Genomic DNA, 20,880 nt, shown 5'->3' with positions numbered 1-20,880 from the left:
TCTGGGCCTACACATCATCTGTTTAACTTCCCAGCCAGACTCACTCGCTTCAGATTCAGATTCCTCTGGACGAACCCCACTATAGTCGAAGAGTTCCTTAATGTGGATATTTAACAGAACCAAGAAGACGAAAGATAGGAACACAACACACTGCTACAACAACAACAACCAACAGAGTCGAAGTGTTTTAAGGCCTATCGAACGGAGAGACTCCGTGAGAAGGCGGGCGGCGCCGCCTCTTGCTTGTTAATGAGTGCCTACGATGTGATATGACAAGGCAAGTTCTTTGCGTGTTTAAAAACCCAATGGCCATCATTGGTCGGCACTGGCTCTGCATAAATCCGGTGTGCCTACGATGCCCGATATGCGAAGGCGAGTTATTGGCGACATTAAATAACCAATGGCCATCATGCCCCACGCCTATCGGTCCATTGGACCGGTACGAGCTTACTCACCTATAGGAGCTCAAAAATTATTGCTACCGCCACATGCCACATCCAACGCCTTTGGTTGTTGTTGTTGTAGCCACATTTTCATGTGGAGGTGGCGATCGTCTTCAATCTCCTGTAGGTGAGCAAGCTCGTTCCGGTCCAGAAGATCGATCGCCGCGTGAACTTGGTGACCATTGGTTATTTAAAGGTGCCCTTAAATCACCTTTTTATATTGAGCATCATAGGCGCTCAGTATTTGTGCAGGAGCCGGTGCCGACCGGCATCTTACTGAAACTCTCCGGTGGATACTGCTGATTGTCTTAGACTGCCGTTGCAGCTACTGCATATGGAGCATTCTAATATTCGCAACCTGCGGACGTGCCCGGTATCTCGCAGCTAAGCTTCTCGCAAGTAAACACCACACAGATCGGACCTCAATGTCCCAGACTGTGTGGTGTTCACAGTTATCCTTTACCGGGCCCCCTTGGTAAACCCGGCTCGTGACAAAACAAAGTATATACTGAGGGGAAATAAGGAGTTCAAGTTGGGTTTCCGTGTCATCACGTGCTCAAATCGGGAATGGGTTAATTTGAAAGTTATGTCTTAACGTAATTTGATTTTGACAAACATTACCAACCTACATTAATAGGCTTTTCTGTTAGCATCTTTGACTGTTTTCGACAGATAGAACATACTCTTCTGTTTCGCAGAGAACCCTTACCAAAAGCAAGTGATTTGTCTGCCCTCTTCTGGGTCATGTCCGGTCAGAGTTCAGTTTATTGAACAGTAATAAGTGTATTTCCAACATGAAGCCTAGCCTTTCATAGCATTATCATCCGCTTTCTAAAACGAATAAAAATACACAGTATATAATATTTATGTATATAAATGTGTATGACAATGTATAGTTGTGGTAGCCTCCGATTTATGAAGGGAGGGGAGCCGTTCTTGGCCAGAAATCATTCGGAGTCCATCCAACGAAAACTCGAATGAAGTGTGTAAAGATCTGTGTGTAGCAAAACTCTCTGCAACTTCCTAGATATCTAATTTTAACAAATTACATATAATTTGTATGATGACAGATAGAATTGGATCGGACCATATGTATTTTTTTTTACTCGGGCAAGTTATTTTAAGTCCTCAAAACCCTATTTAACTGTTTTAGAGCCACATATTTATACAGTTATCCAAAAACAAGTACATGCACACACATTGCTTGCTCTTTAATTTATGTTTATTTAGAAAAACTTAAACTACGTTGTATTTCATCGGTGTAAACGATTTAATGATTGGTGGTTGGTATATATGATGCCGTTGTCCATGTTCGATCCGTATTTCGAAACCAATTTTCCAGAAGTTACTATACTACCTCAATATCAGAAATAATAAATGTATAACTAAAATGTTACCTATGTATGCGCTGCGTCCCTCCTTTTCCCCCAAGAGCCACCATGGCCCCATGTAATGCTAAACGATCTCACATGAAATGCGAAATATGTTGGTTTTAGATGTCTTTGAATTATGCAATTAAAATTAGGATAATTATTCACACTAGGATAAAATTGTTTGATTTTGGCCATCCTAGTTGAATTCGCCACTTTTGCCATCACAGGCAACAATTTTCACTTTATCTACTTTGGCAAACTCATGAACTTCACGGAATTCCACTTCATTTAACATAAGTGTCCATACATTGTCGCAAAAGCGATAGGTATTGAGTTTATTAGCCTTAAATGTGACTCTAGCCTTGACACGTTGGCTCAGAGCATTGTTAATACATTTGTCAAACTGCAACAGGACCTTAAAAGCCAATCCAGGAGTTATTTGTCCATACTAATAGCATTCGTTAAAGAAACATGCAACAAAAAGAGAAAACGTCTAATGATGTTTATGTGAAGAGGTTGCTTTGGCTAGTTACCTGAATTAATTCATCAAGGCTTTCCTGCAGCGTATTTCCCAAGGTTGTATTGCGATATAATTGATAGGACATTTTTTTACACAACGAAAACCTTTTTGTTTTTTCTTTGGATTTGTGAAAAATAAATAGCTTGAGCCGATGGCGCCGTCAAAGATTTTAGGGCAGCGGCTGTCGCCGTCACAAATAGTTCGGCTTCGTTTATTACTAGTGATGCCAATTCGTCTAAATGGTGTAATTGATTTAAAATTTTTCTTTCAAAGGCCGGTACTATCGCTTTTCGCGATATTTCTTGCCTATTACTTATTTTTCAATTTTTAAGTTTTTCACGAGCGAAACTTGCCAGCAATCAATAATATTTGATTTTACTTATCGTTATGTACTTATCGTTTTCGTTTATATGTACATATAGTTTTCTCTATTTAATTTAATTTTTCGCAAATAATGGTTGGTACTATGTTTGTTTTTTTACCTTTTTTTACGAAAAAGTGTTGTTTTGTGATTATTTTTTTTAGATAATAGATTTTGAAGCAAAAAAACTTGCTGATTTCATTCAGTAGGACTTTCCCTCATACCCTCATTCCAACGTTTCGACATTTTTTTATATGAAGTTTGGCAGCAATCCGCTCGAATCGTTGAACAGAGTACTCTGATTTTATGCGTTTTGGCAGTTGTTTGGCTGAAAAGTCGAATTCAGTACAAGACTTAAGTCTTGTGCGAGTGATTGTATTTGGCGAAATGCACAAAAATTGAAACATTGTGCAAATAGAAATCAACAAATGTGAACACACCGTTAGGGCGGACAAATCTGAACGATATACACACAATAATGAAGTTGCTTTTATAGGTATTCGTTAATTCGTTAAATTGATAGTCGTATTCGTTTTTCCTATTTTCTGTTGGTAGTGGGTTTTGTCATCGAACAACGGCTCCAATTTGTTTTTTCTGGCCTAATCAGAGAGACACGGGGACTATGTACAAACAATTTGTTTCTTCGTTGTTGTGTTGTGGAATTAAAGAATAATTAGTGAAAAAATTATTAAAAAACAAAATTGTTTCTTTGGTGCAAGAAATATATATCTGAAAGAAAAAAATATAGTCAAGCATTCTTCGTTAATTGCTGGTGTAAAAGAATCTATATTTTCTCCTGCCTGGAAGTATGAAGCTATGATTAGTAGTTATTATAAAAGAAGGAAATTATTGGAAATAACAAAACATTAAAGAAGTATTTCTAAGGCAAAAAGGAGTGTTCAAATATTTGCCAAGTAAAAATAAACCTCTGAAAAAATCGATTTTATATTAAATAAAAAAAGCTTTCATTCTTAGATGACAAAAAAAAAAAATACCCAGCTCTTGTATTGAATTAAAGGTGTTTGCTAGCTAGCTATTCATTTCCATAAATGCATGTATATTATGAATAAAATTGAAGATAAACGTGTAGCAAAAAATGTTGAAAATTAATTGAATTATGGAAGGAGAATATGAATATTTGTGTATGTGTGTATAAAAATGGAAAGAATTATAAAATCTACGCTGAAAGAAAAAATCACTTCGGGCTGGAAGAAATTGCATACCACCGCGTTTACTGCATTTTTCAGTTAGCACCGCCGCATAAAAGAATGAGAGACGAATATAAAAATATTAAAAAAAAACAAGAAAACCAAAATAACGTTGAAACGCAGTAAAAGATCTCCAAAGAAATGATGTATACAAGAAACAATGTAATGCAATTAGCGCGGCGCGTTAAACAAAAATGACATTAAAATGTGAATAATCTCTGGCCTATGGTGTCTTTTTTGTGTTTTGGGGGTTTTCAAAAGCATATCTCTGGTTAGGAAAAACACAAAGGGGGCAAATTGAAACGCAAATTTGGATTTTCCTCATTCATACAATAGCACCAACACCACCACACCATTTTCAAATTGCCATGCTTCTTCACATACATAAATTTTGTCATGTTCTTCTTTCTTTTTCATGAAGTTCTTTGTTATTATTGCTACTGCTGCTGGTGCGTTGAGTGAGTGTGGTATGGTGATATCGGGTGTGTGTGTGTGTGTGTATGAATGTGCGTTTTAATGTTTCATCGGCGGGGGCGGGTATGTTTTTGAATGTTCATTGGTTTTGCTTTGCCTGATTAAGCCACCATTAACTTCATATGATGAGCACATACTCTCATCTAACTCAGAGAGTCGGATACATACACACGCACGCACTCAACAGAAACCCCCCACACTCACTGGCCTTCTTACGAGAGCGACAAACCATGTATCCGAAAAATGTAAACATAGACAGACTGAGTTGCAAAAAAACAACAACACAGTCGGGTTTAAAAAAAAAAACCTACACGACCGCCCGCCAGCGACAATCGTCATAGTCACAACACCAAGAACAAATACACAAAGTAAAGCAATTTCAGTTTCCTTTGTTTGATCATATACCTATTTTGGTTTCTACTCAAAATAGTTTTGGTATTATTGTTGTTGGTGATGCTGGTGTTGGTCCATTCATTTGTTCAAACTTTCCAACTGGCCGCCGTTGTCGTCACCGATGCGATCCATTTTTGTTCACTGTCGCCAGCCTTTGTCATCTTTGTTGTTGTCTTCTTTTTCTTGTTGCCCATTATCATGATGTTGAAGATGTTGTTTTTATATTTTTGGGAATTTTCAATTTTTTTCGACCACAGAGAGACAAAGAGATGAGTAGTAGGGCGCAGCAGCTGCTAACAACTGCAGCAGTAGTAAAAATAAAACTTCAAAATCTAATTTGTTTTCACTTCTCTTCTCTCTTTCATAATCGCTTCATGCACATTTTTTGGATTTGGTTTTGACGTGTGATGTGTTTTTTGGAATTTTTATTATGTCCCCATGCCGCCCCATATACCCTCTCTACACTAGTCCTCCATATGTGATGGATTGCTAAGGCTTTACGAAAAAAAGATAAGGCCAATATCTAGCAAACAAACAACCACTACCTAGAGAGATGAGTGTGGAGTGCTTTTGTGTTGATGAAACATCTCAGGCCTATTCCAGAGGCAAATAAAACGAAAACATTTTTTTTCTTATACCTAACAGAAGAAGTGTGTAGATGAAGAACAACTAAATTTACGACTACTACTATCATATTATTATTCATCATCATCTTCAACAATTAAGCCCCAGCCGGCCAGAGCAGATCATCATTTCTCTAAAAATCTTTTGTTTTTGTAACAGCAGCAACAGCCAGTTAGCCAGCCCTCTAGTGTTCTAATCGTCGACAAAGAAGTTTCGAATACTTTGAAGCATCAAATATCGTAAAACGAAATCCACTGAAAAAATCCAAGTAAAAACTCTTGCTTGACCATCATCAACGTCATCATTGTTATCATTAAAGAAAAATAATTAAGCAAAATTAATTTCCGTCGCATAAAAATATTTTCAAAACTGGATTATAATAAATCCGACGATATTGGATCTCTACAGGAAAACAATTCGGGCATAACCAACAAAATGGTTAAACGGTAAGATGTAAAAACAAAACAATTTAAATTAAAAAAAAAAATGATAACTTATATGACTTGCCATGTTAATGTTAAACAATGCAGAATTTTATGGTCAGCTGATCGGAACAAGCAAGAAAGGTCAGCTGATATTTCGATTTTATTTGAAGAATTAAAATAATAAAAACATAAAGGAACACAAAGTGTAAGAAAAACTGGATGGTTCATGAAAAAAGAAGCAGGTGTATGTTGTTATACCTGTGTTTTGGTTGTTATTGTTGTTGTAACCACATTTTCATGTGTAGATGGCAATCCTAGTCAAGCTCCTGTAGGTGAGCAATCTCGTTCCGGTCAGGGTGGCCATTGGTTATTTTAGGGCGCCAATAACTCGCATTGTCATATCTAGCTTCGTAGGCACTCAGTATTTGTTCAAGATCCGATCCCACCCGGCCCCTCCCTGAGACTCCGCTCGATACTGCTGATTATCAGCTACTCCGTATGGAGCATTCCACTATACGGCACTAAATTAAATTATTAAATTTAAACTATCCAGTTTCACGAGGACCGTTTTATCACATGGCCCGGGCTGATTGAAGCTACGGATGTTCGACTCCAAGCACCAGTGTTGAGATTCTGTCGGAGAAATCTTCTTCTCTTATATAAAAAAAACAATGTGTTTGTTTGTTTGTTTGTCTGTTCCGTATAGACTCAAAAACGTCTGAAACGATTTTCTTGAAATTTTCACAGATGGTGCATAATGATCCCGTGGTGAAATTAGGGTACAACATTTTTTGATATCTGATGGGGGGCGGGCCCTTCCCCTTACCCTTATTTTCAGAAACTCCAGATCTCGGAGATAGGTGGTGCGATTTAAGCGAAATTTTGTGTAATCTCTTATAGTAACCTAAAAACAAAAATTTTAAATTAAAATTTCAGATGGGGTATCTAGGGGGGATGCCCCACCCCCAAACCTACCAAACATATATATAGAACAATCACAACAATAAGGCACTCAAATAAAGTATATTTAACGTTAGAAAACATGTTATATCAAATTTTTGAACCAAGTGTTTGGGGGACCACCCCAACCCCCAAAACACCCCTAATCGGGCATATTTACCATCCATGTCAGCATGGGACTCAAGTAAAAGGTATTTGCGCGTAGAATACGAATCTGACATCCACCTCACCCCCATTAACACCACTTAAGAATGGCGTATTTGCAGACGATTGAAATATGGGGCTCAACTAAGAGGTATTTTAGAGTAGAAGATATCTATTTTCAGGGCCAAGTCACTGCGTGGCCGCACCACCCCCTAAACCGGACATGTTTGCAGACTATGGGAATATGGGGCTCAAATGAAAAGTATTTGGTAGTAGACCACGAATCTGATATCAACATTCCAGACAAACTGTCTAGGGGACGACGCACCCCCGTAACAACCCACAAATAGGACGTACTTGCTAACCATGACAATTTGGGCCTTAAAGAGAGTGGAGTTCGACATTGATTGTTTTTAGGGTTCATACCCCAAACCGGACATATTTGCTGATTTTTAATATAGGGTTCCATACCACTCCCTAATCCCACCAACCAACACCAAGGGGGCCTTCCAACTTCAAAAAAAAAAAAAAAAAAATTATAAAAAATCAAATTTTAAAAACATTTCAAAAAATATCTTAATTTAATAACATTTTTAATGAAAATCAATTGCAATGAAATTTTCTATACAAATAAAATTTTGAAAAAGTTTTCTATGGAAATAAAATTTCAGTTATATTTTGTATACCTAAAAGCTTTAAAGTTTGTCCATGGGCTATCTCCTAATCTTGTGATTCGTACCCCCTAATTGAATAGACGAGTTTCAACATTAGTTATCATAATTAACAAATATTAACGATAAGAAATTATTTGAAGACATTATTCTTTTATTATGGCTTTGTTGGGGAAATAATTCAATGACCTTTTTTTAATAAAGAAATCCATTGCAAGACATCATTTCACCACCTTCATCAATGATTAGAGCTAATGACCGATAAATGAAAACAAAAAAAACCTTTTCAATTTAACGCATTTTATTTTCAATTAAAAATCGTTTGCAAGCTAATCATTAATTCTTTGTTTTCCTTCTTGTGGAGTAGTTAAAAATAAATCGTCTATTGAAGATGGCTGTAATTTTTTTGTTTTTGGATGGGTGAAGTATTTATGAATTTAAAAGATATGGTAAGGGAAAGACGGGATTAGATAGAGAAAGTAAATAGTAAAGTAAAAATAACTAAAAAGAAACGTTAAGAGGTTTGTTAAAACACCTGTTGCAGGAGTGTATCGAATAAAGGTGTAGATACTATTTTTCTGCTCATTCAATATTTGCTTTATCGCTGCTGCTTTCTATGTCATCAATGTTCAGACAACTAAAAGGCATTTGCCGGGAGGTAAGAGTTGATTTTTGAACTGGAACTGGCTTTATTTGTTTTAATTGAAAGCTCAAACATCAATCATTTGTTTGTTACTTCTCTTGCATCAATTTTCATTTCACTTTCATCAAAAACAAATCTGAGATACTCATGTGGTAGTTTTGCAAATTATTTATTGTGGTATTTTTTATTTTGTAATGAGGTTTTGTCTTTTGTTCTCTTAAAGAGATAAATAGTAGAAAATACAATCATTCATATGGTTTTGGTATTTTTAAAACTTGTGGCAGCTTTAAAATTTGAGCTACCGCAAGAGATTATTAGGTTGGGTCAATTTATGGTGGGAGTCTGCAATCCGATTTGTTAGAAATTTTTGTGCTTTAGATCCCCCCTTTGCTGCATAACATTCACTTTTTGAATTGAAATAGACGAAGTCTCATTCGAACCGGGTGTCTGGTTGTCTTTTTGTATAAAGCCAGGATTTATTTATTTGATTTATTAACAAAAGTAATACAAATCCTTCACGGCCAAATAAGCATCATCAAGATTACATTCTAAAAATAGAAAAACTTCTACATAATTGCAATGGCTCTCCACTTCTAACAACCTTGTAGAAAAAAATTGTATTACGTAGATCAACATAACGGCGAAAGGATTTACTAAATAAGGTGGCGGAAAACGATCAGCTGATATACATATTTTTGAATTTTATACAGGATGTCATCTTGTTTTCTTTATTCTTTGTTAACGTTTTCTCCTACTTGTGTCTTTTTAATCGGCTTATTTTGAGATCCTTAATGTTCATGGGGCCTTTCCATGTTCTTGTTTCAGTTATTCTATCATTAGTGTACCCTGCTTTAACACATAGCTGATAAAGCAGGGTAGACTAATACGAGGTTAAGTCTCTTGCGGAAAACAAAAAAGTGGAAAGGTTGCGTGAAGGAATGGGGGCTAAATTGTTCCCATTGGAAATGCCAAAAAATACATAAACAAATTACGAATGTGTATAAGTTGTGTGCCGGCTGATCGCTTTCCGCAACTTTATAAATCGTATTCTGGTGTTAATGTATTTTAGGAATGTAAGGATTCCAGCCTAGCGGTTTAGCTAGTGTGGCAATGAGGCTTAGTTTCAACTATTAAAAGGATAATAAGACTTCCAGATCCTTTCTGAGAACTGGGGCTGTAGCATTCCCTTTGACATAGTTTACATAGTTTTCTATCTAAGACGGCCTTTCAACTTCTGCAAAAATTCTAGCTTCTTCAAAAATGTCGCCAGTAGTAGGAGGCGATCTTATGTTCTCGCCAGAATTCGAACACAGGCGTTCAGCGTCATAGGCGGACATGCTAACCTCTGCGATACGGTGGCCTCCAAAAGGAGAGTAACTTCTTTTCTAGTCGAAGGCATTCAATCGGTAGATCTGTTTTAGCTAAGATTGGTTCACATATTCTTGGATCTTTCTAAGCCCACAATTTATAACATAATTTCTCATCCATTATTTTTGGGGCATATCTAGAAGTTTTGGCTTGTATGTCACTAGGGACTTACACAGAGATTTCATTTCCTGTAGTCTTTTAAGCCTTGTCTTGTGTCAATATTGGATGCATATCCACAACTGTCGAAAAATACCCACGTTATTAAGGAGCATTATAGGGATATGTAAGTCAATCGATGGAATTCAACGGCCGGATGTGAACAAACAAAGCTTCTGTGAGCCGAATGCACGTAACAGGGATGCCAACTTAGTGTTTTTCGCACTAGATTTGGTGCTTTTTAGGCCACCAAAAACCCGAAAAGTTACCACCACCAAGCGAAAAAAGCTATCAAGCTTTTTGGCTTAAATGGCTGAATAAATAACCAATTTCGCCAACATTTTTCTTTGTCAATGCTCTGCTATATGTCAAAGTAGAAACAGGGTTATTTTTTCTTTCAGTCACTAGAAGAACACTGATGGGCGTACATCCGTGCAGGATCAAGGCGTTTTCCTTTTCACTCGGATGGCACCCGAAAGAACGTTAACGGACGGTAAGCTTTGTGACTGAATTCATTGGAAGGAGAATAGGGACGATGAGGAATTACAATGAGCCTTAATCTCTCCAATGTGTTTGTCAAGACGACTAAATCTTGGCATCATCCTCCGCCAGCCCAAACTAACTTATTCTAGTCTTGTAATACCTTTTGCTATTGTATATAGTTTTCTGAAATATTTCTACGGGCCGGCACTCAGACAATATGAACTTTGAATTATTTTTGTAAAAAATGTCCAGACCTCACAAGGCCCATAGAAGAAGTCTAGTTGTACTGCCATTTTTTTTCCAAAGCGCCTCAGGCAAAGTGTAATCCGCAATACCTTGGATATTAGACATGTATCAAGGATATCATATGTTGTGTTTTATTTTAGTACAGGATACAAATGCCGTGAAGGACAAAAATAAATCGCAAAAATGTATTCAGTGCAAGTCTGTTTGACATCAGGTGGTAACACCGTTTGCTAACCTGTCAAAACAATACGAGGAAAAAGTGCAAATATTTTACAATTTTATAACAAAAATTTACAAAACATTTGTGGGCATAGCAGTCAAATAAAATTTATTAAGACCTGTGCACGAAGTTGTGTAAAAAATTGCCTTTAATTTTATTTTACCATTACCAATAGAGGTATTTCTGCAGGTGGCAACACTTAATTGTGAAAAATATATTATGGCAAGTAATTTGTTTATTCAGAGCCATTACCTTTGGATCCGGAGTTGTATTTTCAAAGTACCGTCCGCCAGACAACATCATAAGACTAGTACTGACTTCGAGTTTTCGCCCGAACAGTTGTCACTCCACTCCAGAGGCCTTTCACAGAACAAACGAATGCCCTCAACGCCACGACCTCTACATAAAAGTGCAAAGGTCTGGTGTCGCGTTTAGTGCTGCTCTCAGGGCACTCCTTCAAGCCTCGAAAATCAGAACTGCCTTACAATCAGGACACACATCCCGTACGTTGGCAATAATCATAGCTCTGTTGGAGTTGAGACAGCTGCATCCGTCGGAACGCAATTGAACCGTAAATGCTCTGGTTTACTGCAGATGTTAAATTTCTCCAGGTTCTCTAGGTGCAATGTAGTCTCCAATGGCTAAATTCACCTGGTAGCTGGTATCCGCATTCGCATTACACAAATAAACAAAAAGTATTGTAGGCTGTTTGAAGTGTTTTTGTAGCAATATGACAACTCGAGTTATCATATTTCCAAAGATATTATAGTCTGACAACTGTAGTACATAATCAATGCATGAAACACAGTGGAATCCCCAACGATTACCAAAGACAACCTCATATTTTTCTTCTGAGCATTTAAATACTGATATTTTCCTCACTTAGCCTTATAGATATTCCAGTTCAATGGTTTCTTTGTGATGCAACCTGTGAACGACTATGGTAGTCGCTGTTTGCCCCTTGGTTTAGTTCTAGGGCTCAATATCCTTGACATTTTCCACCTGCTTTGCAAGAATACATGCTCTAAGGAGGTAAAGAGTCCATTAGTTTTTTACACATGGTTCCCTGAGCTTTTTACCCCTATGGTTCAATGCATAACAAATCAGCTGTTTTTGCAAGGGCGATCTATGTTAAGTTTCTTAAAATAATAATTAGTTTTAAAAACCTTTGTAAAATAGACAACCCACCGAATGTTTCCATGAACACAGAATGCTCTTTCCCAAACACATTGCTTAACCCCGGCTCAAGGCTCAATATTTTTATCAATCAACATTTTCTATTTTAATGATTACCTTTAAAGGGGGATTGTTATTTCCTGTCATTTGTCAACAATTTATATTGGGGGAAATATTAATTTAAACATACGTTTTATGGCTTTATAAATTACTATTGTAACGGCTATTCTGATAATTTTTAATGTAAACTAATGATTCATTTAGCTTAATTCTTATTTTAAGTGAAAGTTAAACTATTTCCTTTTGGGGGCATACACTTGATGATAAGACAATTATTTAACGACCAAATAAATAACTAAAAACAGAACGAAACGTTTTAATATACGTATACACCGGTATTGACAACACTTAATGTATATATGTTTTTGATTTATTTGACAGATTTCCCTTCTAGAATTATCAAATAAATCTATCATTAAGATGGCCGTTAATGTTTAAATTAAATAATCAAAGCCAAATCAAAAAATCTATGTATGGTATTAAATTTTTGGGAAAATTTCTATTTTCAGTTACATTTTAATTAGTCAAAAATTGTCAAATCTTAATCTGTTCTTTTTAATCAAAGGCAATCATGTTCTTGTCTTTTCTATTGCCAAGAATGTTGACATTTTTTGGCTTCCTTACACCATATTTGACAATAAAATCGGGTGAAATGCTATTTTTATTTTGCTTTGATAGCATTTTTATGTTTTATGTCGTTGCCTTTTGTGGAATATGTTATTCAGGTCCCCCCAGAACTCAATTCTCTGCCACTACTTCAACAAAAACAAAAGCAAAAAAGAAAAGCCAGCAACTCCAGAGTTGGTTGTTGTTTTGGTATTTTTCCCTTTCACACACAAAAAATGTTGTAAGAGCCTATAATCATGTTGTTGTTGTGCCTATTTTGGTATCCACTAATGGCGCAAGCGCTTTTCATCGGATGCAACCAACGATTTTTCTAATTTTCTTCGAACAAAAGAAGAAAAACAGAAACGGAAATTTTTATGTTTTGATACATTTTCCTTCTGCATTGAATCAATCCTCCACCACCAAGCAGCACATCTATACTCACATCTCCCCTCAGTTTGTAATAAAAATGCCGCATCATAAAGCTTTTGAAGACGACGGTCGGTGTAATGGCGAGTCTATGAAATAGAGATAAAAAGTTGGCAAAAGATAAAAATATTGCTGCTGAGGGGTGATGGAAACTTCATCTTATTGTATATGCGTGTGTGTTGTATTCGAACTCCTGTGTGTTATTTTTATTTTGGTGTTTGGTTTGTTTTTCTCTGCATAGGTTTGCTAGATTAAAATCTCCCATAGTCTGTTTCCCTTTCGCTATACCTTTTTCCCTATATTTGCTGTGCAATCTAATATTCACATGTGACGTCTTTGAAATTCAATGTTTGGATGTATAAATTTTTTTACACAGCCTAACATTGTTGCCATGTGTTTATAAAATATGTATTGTATTCAAATCAAATACCGAATTTGCAGAACACCACGTGTATTTTTTCATCACTCCAGGAAGTTATAGAAGAGCACTATATTGAACTTTTTGTTGGGATCGGTCCAAACGATCTAGACAAGTAAGTAGCGCTTATTTGCCCACAAAACAGTTTATAAACGGTGGGATTGTTTTCTTTACACAAGTATGTTGTGCATAATTCCCAGCAAACTGTTGGATGGCTTGTTTTTAAACCAATGAGTGCATGGCTGAAAAGCTCACAAATGTCGCCCAAAATTTTTGAGGGGGTAAGTATCCCTTAAAAATAGCTTATAGGCGGACACGTTAACCTTTGCGTCGCGGTGGCCTCGACCACCTAAAAACTTGTCATGTTTTCTACAGGTGAATATGCGGGGACTTTACATGGCACATCATGATGCGTAGTCATTGTAATAGTATTGGTGAAAATAAGTGTGTATACGTCACGTGTACCCATAACCATCAATCATGGCTGAAAAATCAAAATCATTTAATTTTTTCGATGATTGGCTTCTATGGATTACTGTTTACATAGAAATATGAAACCATTACTTGGCAAATATTGAAAAACACATTCTGTCCAAGATAAAGATATAAGAAGAGATAATAAAAAATCTATGTACTGTTTTTGGCAAATGCTGTAATCAACACGTACATACAATAAGTACGTCCTATTAAATGGTCCGAATGGCTTTGATAACTTGTTTGAATAAATTAATTCAAAAAATCTAATGACCTAATCTAGGTGAAGCCATTCTAGTTTCAGCTATTTCCGTCTGTCGAATCATGATTGCGGTTGAACAAATTGAGATATCCACTGGAAATTTTGCACCAATACATACTTTTTATTGAAATAGGTCGTTGGTGATTGAAATTGGGGCTTGTTGGTTTGTGGGCTCATAGAAGGCGCAAAGCCGCAATTACATTTTCATGTACATAGTTTTTTTCACGACTTTTGAAACCAGAGATAGGTATAGTCCAAAAGGGCATATAACACTCATAAAAATCGATCTGCCGTTTAACCTTTAACAAGAATTGTGTTGGTAAAGTACAAATGTGTCCCCCAACTAAGATTTTTTATGTACACTTTTCATAAAATCCGTGATGGTTGATTCCCAAAACTTGGTCCGGCGCACTTAGCGCATTTTTACTTGTAAAAAGTGGTTACACGCAAAACAAAAATTTGTTTCACATAAAAGAAATTATCGCCAAGTAAACTTGTTTTCTGCAAAATTACGATACGATATAAAGTCCGTTTTTCGCTAAATTCTTGCAATTTGTGACGAATGTAGCACTTTCTTACACCTACAATATCTTTCATTCTTGATATATTAAATATTATTCCGGGTTTCAGCTGTGCATATATATGTGCATATTGAAAAGGATGCCAAGTTCAATTTAATGTTGTAAAATAATTCTAACTCTAATGTTTACCAATAAGTAGATTTAAGATGATATTTAAAACTCTTCCAGAGTATATTTGAATTTATTCCGATTTTATGATACACAATTGTATTAAAAACCTACCATGTTGCTCTAATGATTTTTGTCTTTGGACGTACCTATGGCGAATCTTTAAAAACTGTCAATATCCGTGTTTACCATCCACCCATCACTTTTTATCCATCACTGATGTACGTTATACGTTAAAATACTAACCCTAACCACAATAGAATAATTATTGGTTCGGTAAATGAATAATCCTTTGCGGCTATTGAAACATTTTTACCATTCAAGAGTTTTTGGTTTAAAAACAAAAGAAAGGTATTTTTACCGAAGGCGAAGTTGCTAAAGCGTTTACAATAAACAAAGTTAGTTAAATTCAATATTGCCACGTTTATGGCCACAGTTTGATATGTTGAGGGGAAAGATTAAATAGTTAGAACAAAAGAAAATTTTGAAAAATCTTTTGTTTCTCGTAAAAATTTCTCAAAACGTTTTATTTTTTTTTGTGTATTAAGTTCAGTTTTTGCAGTGAAACTTCAAATAAATAGTGAACAAATCTGTGAAAACATTTATGTTGCCTAATACCTAACTTAAAGTAATGACAAACCTTCATCTCAATAATAAATTTAATTAATTGGCTATAAACTTGAGTTATATGGAATTTATTTCTTAGTTTCGTTTGCCCGTGAGGGCGAGGATTCATAACTGTTCCATTTTCTCTTTTGAGAAAATTTTAACCCCCATTATCCCCCCCACCTCACAAAGGACCGTAACGCTCCAATTCATGGTTGGTGTTATGTATCTCCTGTTTTTTAAACATGTGTAAACCACATGTTAAAAAAACCATCATTTACTAAGTACCTATCTCAAATCACTATTTCCATGAAACACCCAATATGCACCTTTAATGAAAATTGATTTAAATGGAAAGCTTGAATACCTTGGCAACCCTGTATTAGTGTCATTTGCCCTTTTTCGTGTCATGTTCGTTGGTTGGTGTTATTTTGAAGTTGAATTGCTGTTTTTCTCAGACAACCGAGGCTGTTGATGTCTGTATGCGGCTCCCCATGGGTCCGTTTATTTTCGTATTTCGTTTTGTCTCCATATTCGTTACTTTGCCACATTGTAGGTATTATGCGGTGTGCTGTATATATCCAGTTATAGCTGTGTTATGTGTGTATGTGCTTTTGTTGCACTTTACCAGCTGGTTTTTCCAAATGCTTTTATTTCGTCTACATAGGCTGGCTGCTGTTACTTTTATTCATATCGTTCTGTTTTTGGTTGTTATCATCATCATCATAGGTAGCTGGCTGTCCTCGTCCTCTTTCGTTGCATGAAGAGTTGGGGGGTTAGAGTGTGTTTTTGTTGTTGTTAAAGTTTCCTAGTTCGTGTTTAAAAGCCCTTTAGTCAACAACGGATTTTAATGTTGTTGGGTTGTGTTGCTAGTGTGTGTGTCTGTGCCTTTGTATAGCGGGTGTTAGACTACATTTTCGGGGAGAGGGAAATCTGAGCTGGGGGATGTAAGTGGAGGAGATATAAAATAAATGCTGTACAATTTTCATGATACCGGTTTTTGTTTTCTTTTCTTCTTCAACTGAATTCTAACAACATATAAGAAGAAGAAAAAGTAAAGTTCATTCGTTTGCCTGACAGAGTTGATGGCATCTTGGTAAAACATACAACTCCAGCTACAGAAAGCACCTGTTCTGATAAATGTGTACTAAGTCAGATAATTGGAGGCAGTGTTACCATTTGCATTTTATCGTAATACTTTTAAATATACAATTTTGAAAAATTTTGATTTTATTAAAATTGACAAATTTTGTTTTCACTAAGTGAAGTTGTTTTAATAAATTTTAAATAGAGTTGCTTCCTGTAGAAAGGTCTATAAACATATTTGCTAGAATATTCCTATTGGAAATACCTATCACAGATAGAAGAAAATATAATCTAAATGAACATTAACAAAGAAAAAGTGGACAACGTCAATTCCTTGTAGAACGAATTTTATTCTATTATACGGGCGGCAACCCTGTTTTCTGAAAATCTATTTCATAGACCAACTATTTTGTTTTATTACTCTTTATTTTCTACACTTTGCCAATGTATTTATGCACTAAGTTTTTATAACTATGTTCCTAACAAAAAAGAAATAAAATCCCTTCACCACTAAATCACTTTTTCTATATTTTATTGTGATTGATTTTTTTGTTGGTTTAGCAGTTTCTTTTCAATCCAATATCTTTAAATATCCAAACAATAACAACAAACAAAAAAACCTTTCTTCAACAATGATAATAGTTCCATAAACTAAAACTGTTACAGTTTATTTACTAATACATACATTTATTCATTCGTCCGTTGGCTCCTCTGCCTACTGACATACAATTCACTCTAGTCGTTTATTTGTTTGTTGACGTCGTTCGCTCACATCGCCGCCGTCACCATCACCACTACCAACAAATTTGTTTATGTTAAGAATATGCAAATATTTGTACTTTTAGTTATCATCATCATTCACCTCTTGAAGAGCAGACTACATAGAGCAATGGTAAGCCATCTAGAGTTAATCCTTGCGACCACCTTCGCAACGTGGGCCTACACTTGTCATGCTCCCTTTTGCTTTTTGGAAATTTATTTTTCATGACAGCTTTCACCTACATATTTAGTGAGGATATTTTTTCTAACGAAAAAAAAACACCAACAAGGCAATTCGTGTTTTTTGTATTTGTTTTTAACAATTCGGCTAAAAGTCGCTTTAGATTGTGGGAGTTATTGTTTTCGAAAGGGAATATTTGAGATTGTCTGTTAAATCACAAAAAGATATGCTCAATAATTTATTGACATATTTATGTCTTTTGTTGTATTGGGTACTTAAGACTTAAATATAAACTATAATGTGACCTTTACACCTCCTGATGGTTTTTGCCAAAGGCACAAATAATACAATAATTAACAAGTTCGAAGGTGCTATGTTTGGCCGGGCTGAAACTTGTGAATCCAACACCATGAATTCTGCTAAATATTAACACCAAATAAACTTGGCATGGATTGATTGACCTAGAATGTCAATCAATGTTTTTAACCACTTAAAATATTGATATGAAACCCTTTAAATTAATTTATTCTTAATCGTCTTAACGTTCTAAGTTAATCTAGTCATGTCCGTGCGTTTGTCTGTCGAAAACACGATAGAATTCGCACGAATAAAGATATCCGCTTCAAATTTTTACCGATAGTTTTTATTGGAGTCCACCGTATTGCAGAGGTTATTGTGTACGCTATATAAACCTATCCACCAGTTTGATTTATTGAGCCTCTAGAAACCTCAATTTTCATTTGAAATTTGGCACTATGATATCCGTTACAGCTTTCATTGAGCCCCTAGAAAACTCAATTTGCACCTGATTTGGCTCAAATTTGGCTCAAATTTGCCACAAAGATTTCCGTTCTCACTTTCAACATCCTTGCCAAATGTAATCCTAATCTGTACATAAATTGGTACACGTATAGTACCCATATAAACCTATCCACGTATTTGACTTTTGAGGCCCCTAAAACCCTCAATTTTCATCTGATTTGCCTGAAATTTGGCACAATGAATTCTGGAGGCCTCCGTAGCGCAGATGTAGCTGAACGCCTGGGTTCGAATCCTGGCGAAACCATTATACAATTTTCAGCGTTGGTTATCCCCTCCTTATGCTGGCGACATTTGTGAGGTAATATGCCATGAAAAAACTTCTCAAAAGAGATGTCGCACTGCGGCACGTCGTTCGGACTCGGCTATTAAAAAGAGGCCCCTTATCATTGAGGCTCTTGTTCCTTAATGGAATTTTCATGGGCAAATTTGCATTTGCGATTTGCGTTATGGCTTTCAACACATGGACGAAAAATATCGTCCCACTATAAATCAATCCCCGGATTTGACTTTTTGAGCCCCTAGAAGACGCAATTTTCATCCGATTACGTCAAAAAACGAGTTTCAAGCTGCTGCATGAAGGTAATCTACCGCTAATTTGATCCATTCCTGGAATATTCTTTTTGTCCTTAAATGGCCAAATAAAAAAGACCGTCGGATTGGCATTTGACGACTTGGACAGTCAATGCGTAAACGACATGAAGTGTGGGAAATGATTTTTTAGACATTCTTGGTTAAACCATGATTTTTGTGACGGTGCCGTAGCAAGGCCCTTGTTTTACGACCGGAATGTTTGTGTGGCCACGGCTCCGAAGCAGCTTCCCAGCAAAATTAATTGGAAGTTGTTATAAAAGAACAGCATTTTATGTACCTTCAAAGTGACGAAATTTGTTCTTTTCCCATATCTTGGGAATTAATGCATTGACTATGCTAAGTTTAAACGCTTCTGGGAAATATAAATTGAAGGAGATATGAATGAATAACACGTTTTGTTGCTTCATAATGACATATCATTGGTCGAGTGCTGTACGCCATTTTGATTATTTAAGCTAGGTGTTTTAAAAGGTTTTAAAGTCTTGCAGAATTTTGGTCGATTTCCCGATTGAAGCTTATATGGTCGTTTTCTCTATGTCGACTTTACGTTGCGTGTTTCTTACTTTTTCTTAAAATCATTTTTAAATCTCATTTTGGAAGCCAATTTAAAAACCAACATTGAAAATACTGAACCTAAAAAGCTTTAAAAGAATAATAAAATTCACTAAGAAGGAAGAAGAAAAATTGTTGAATTTTTTGGCGACATCTCTGTGTTAAAATCACTACATTTGTTGCAATTTTGGAGTACATACAGAGCCCAAAAACTTTTTTTTCAGGCTCTTTGAAATATATAAGAGCGTGGCCATCGGCGATCACAGCATTCAGAGAGCACGTTGTTCGTAAATTCACCACCTTCGAGCAAAACGCAGCAAGTTCTCCCCTCTTTAGAGTCTTAACTTTTTTTGCTTTGCAGCTTGTAGGAATTATCTTTGTGCTCATTTTTTGATATTTGTTGCACCCTTTCATGGAATAATTTCGGATCTTAAGACATTTAATTGTCACTAGGGCGTGGATTTCATTGAATTTGAGCCTTCTCGCCAAATCATTTCAAGGATGGTTTAATTTTTTTAGATTTACTGCTAAATCAAAACAAAAATAAAAAATTGTACTCAGCTGTTCGCATGACTTCACCTTATTAGTGCATCCTGTATGATATCTTAAATTCTATAAACATATGTACTTTTACAAACATACGTTATTTGCGTTACATCTGCTAATAATTGGCTTTCACATCTTGAAACCGCACACATTAGGGCGGCTTGATTTGTATGAATGAAAAAAAAAAATTAAAAATCGTATAGCAAAAACGTAATATTCATACAATTCTAAAAAGATTCTTCGAAGAAATCATGGATCTAAAATCAAACCCGAATCCGCGCTTCTCGACTTGGAAAAAGCTATTATTTCTAGCATTTATTTTTTTGGTAAAGGTGGTTTCTTCGGAGAATATTCTCTGAATTTAATATAGTTTACGTTTTTGCAATACATTTAAATAAAATCAAACCGCTCTAGGCCACACAGCTGGTCTTTGAATTTTCAAATCCCACAAAATATATTTACTCACAGAAAAAATTAAAGAACTATTATTGTATAAATAAGATTTCACGGCATTCACTGGATGGAGGTTAGTGTTCACAAAAGAGAAAGCAAATTAAATTGTTGCTCTACCACCGGACAGTAACAAGCAAAGGTTCATGACAAGAGTCATGTTGCTCCAAATATTTATTAATCTGAGTTAATGCCATGAAAATGGACTCTTAAGTAAAAGATGTGTCAAATAAAACAAAACAGTGACAAAGAAAAGTCCAATGACTTTAGTCTACGAGTATCTATTTGGGTTAACCCCAAGAACATTGCCACCAGCTTTAGTTATCATTGACCTATAAGTTTTGTGATTTTTTTCATCTTCCTTTGTGATGAAAATATTTGCGTGTTTTGTTTGTATGTGTGTGTATGAATGGTGCACAGAGACGTAATTCTTTTGTTTTTCTTCCATACGGATGAGAAAT

The 20,880-nt window shown here is 35.7% G+C and overlaps 2 protein-coding genes across 4 annotated transcripts in view; one reads left to right on the top strand and one right to left on the bottom strand.

Moving 5' to 3' along the window:
- Positions 1–1,647: 1,647 nt before the first annotated feature.
- Positions 1,648–2,520, bottom strand: LOC106080518 (transcription initiation factor IIA subunit 2). Its single transcript, XM_013241912.2, has 2 exons — positions 2,350–2,520; positions 1,648–2,264 (listed from the first exon to the last, which is right to left on the bottom strand). The coding sequence occupies exons 1-2, from the start codon at positions 2,419–2,421 to the stop codon at positions 2,013–2,015; spliced, it is 324 nt and encodes a 107-aa protein (XP_013097366.1). The 5' UTR covers positions 2,422–2,520; the 3' UTR covers positions 1,648–2,012.
- Positions 2,521–3,279: 759 nt separating this feature from the next.
- The window catches only part of LOC106080543 (protein pellino), a 119,219-nt gene continuing 101,618 nt past the window's right edge, over positions 3,280–20,880 (top strand). The window contains exons 1-2 of one of the 3 annotated variants that reach the window (XM_013241953.2): positions 3,280–3,503; positions 5,559–5,842. In XM_013241953.2, coding sequence (XP_013097407.1) covers positions 5,832–5,842 — 11 coding nt within the window. In that variant the 5' untranslated portion in view covers positions 3,280–3,503; positions 5,559–5,831. The other 2 variants (XM_013241952.2, XM_013241954.2) reach the window with 2 other exon arrangements.

The sequence above is a fragment of the Stomoxys calcitrans genome, chromosome 2 (assembly GCF_963082655.1).
Source record: "Stomoxys calcitrans chromosome 2, idStoCalc2.1, whole genome shotgun sequence".
Taxonomy (NCBI): domain Eukaryota; kingdom Metazoa; phylum Arthropoda; class Insecta; order Diptera; family Muscidae; genus Stomoxys; species Stomoxys calcitrans.
Note: the sequence above shows the minus strand (reverse complement) of the source record. Positions and strands in the feature narration are given on the sequence as shown.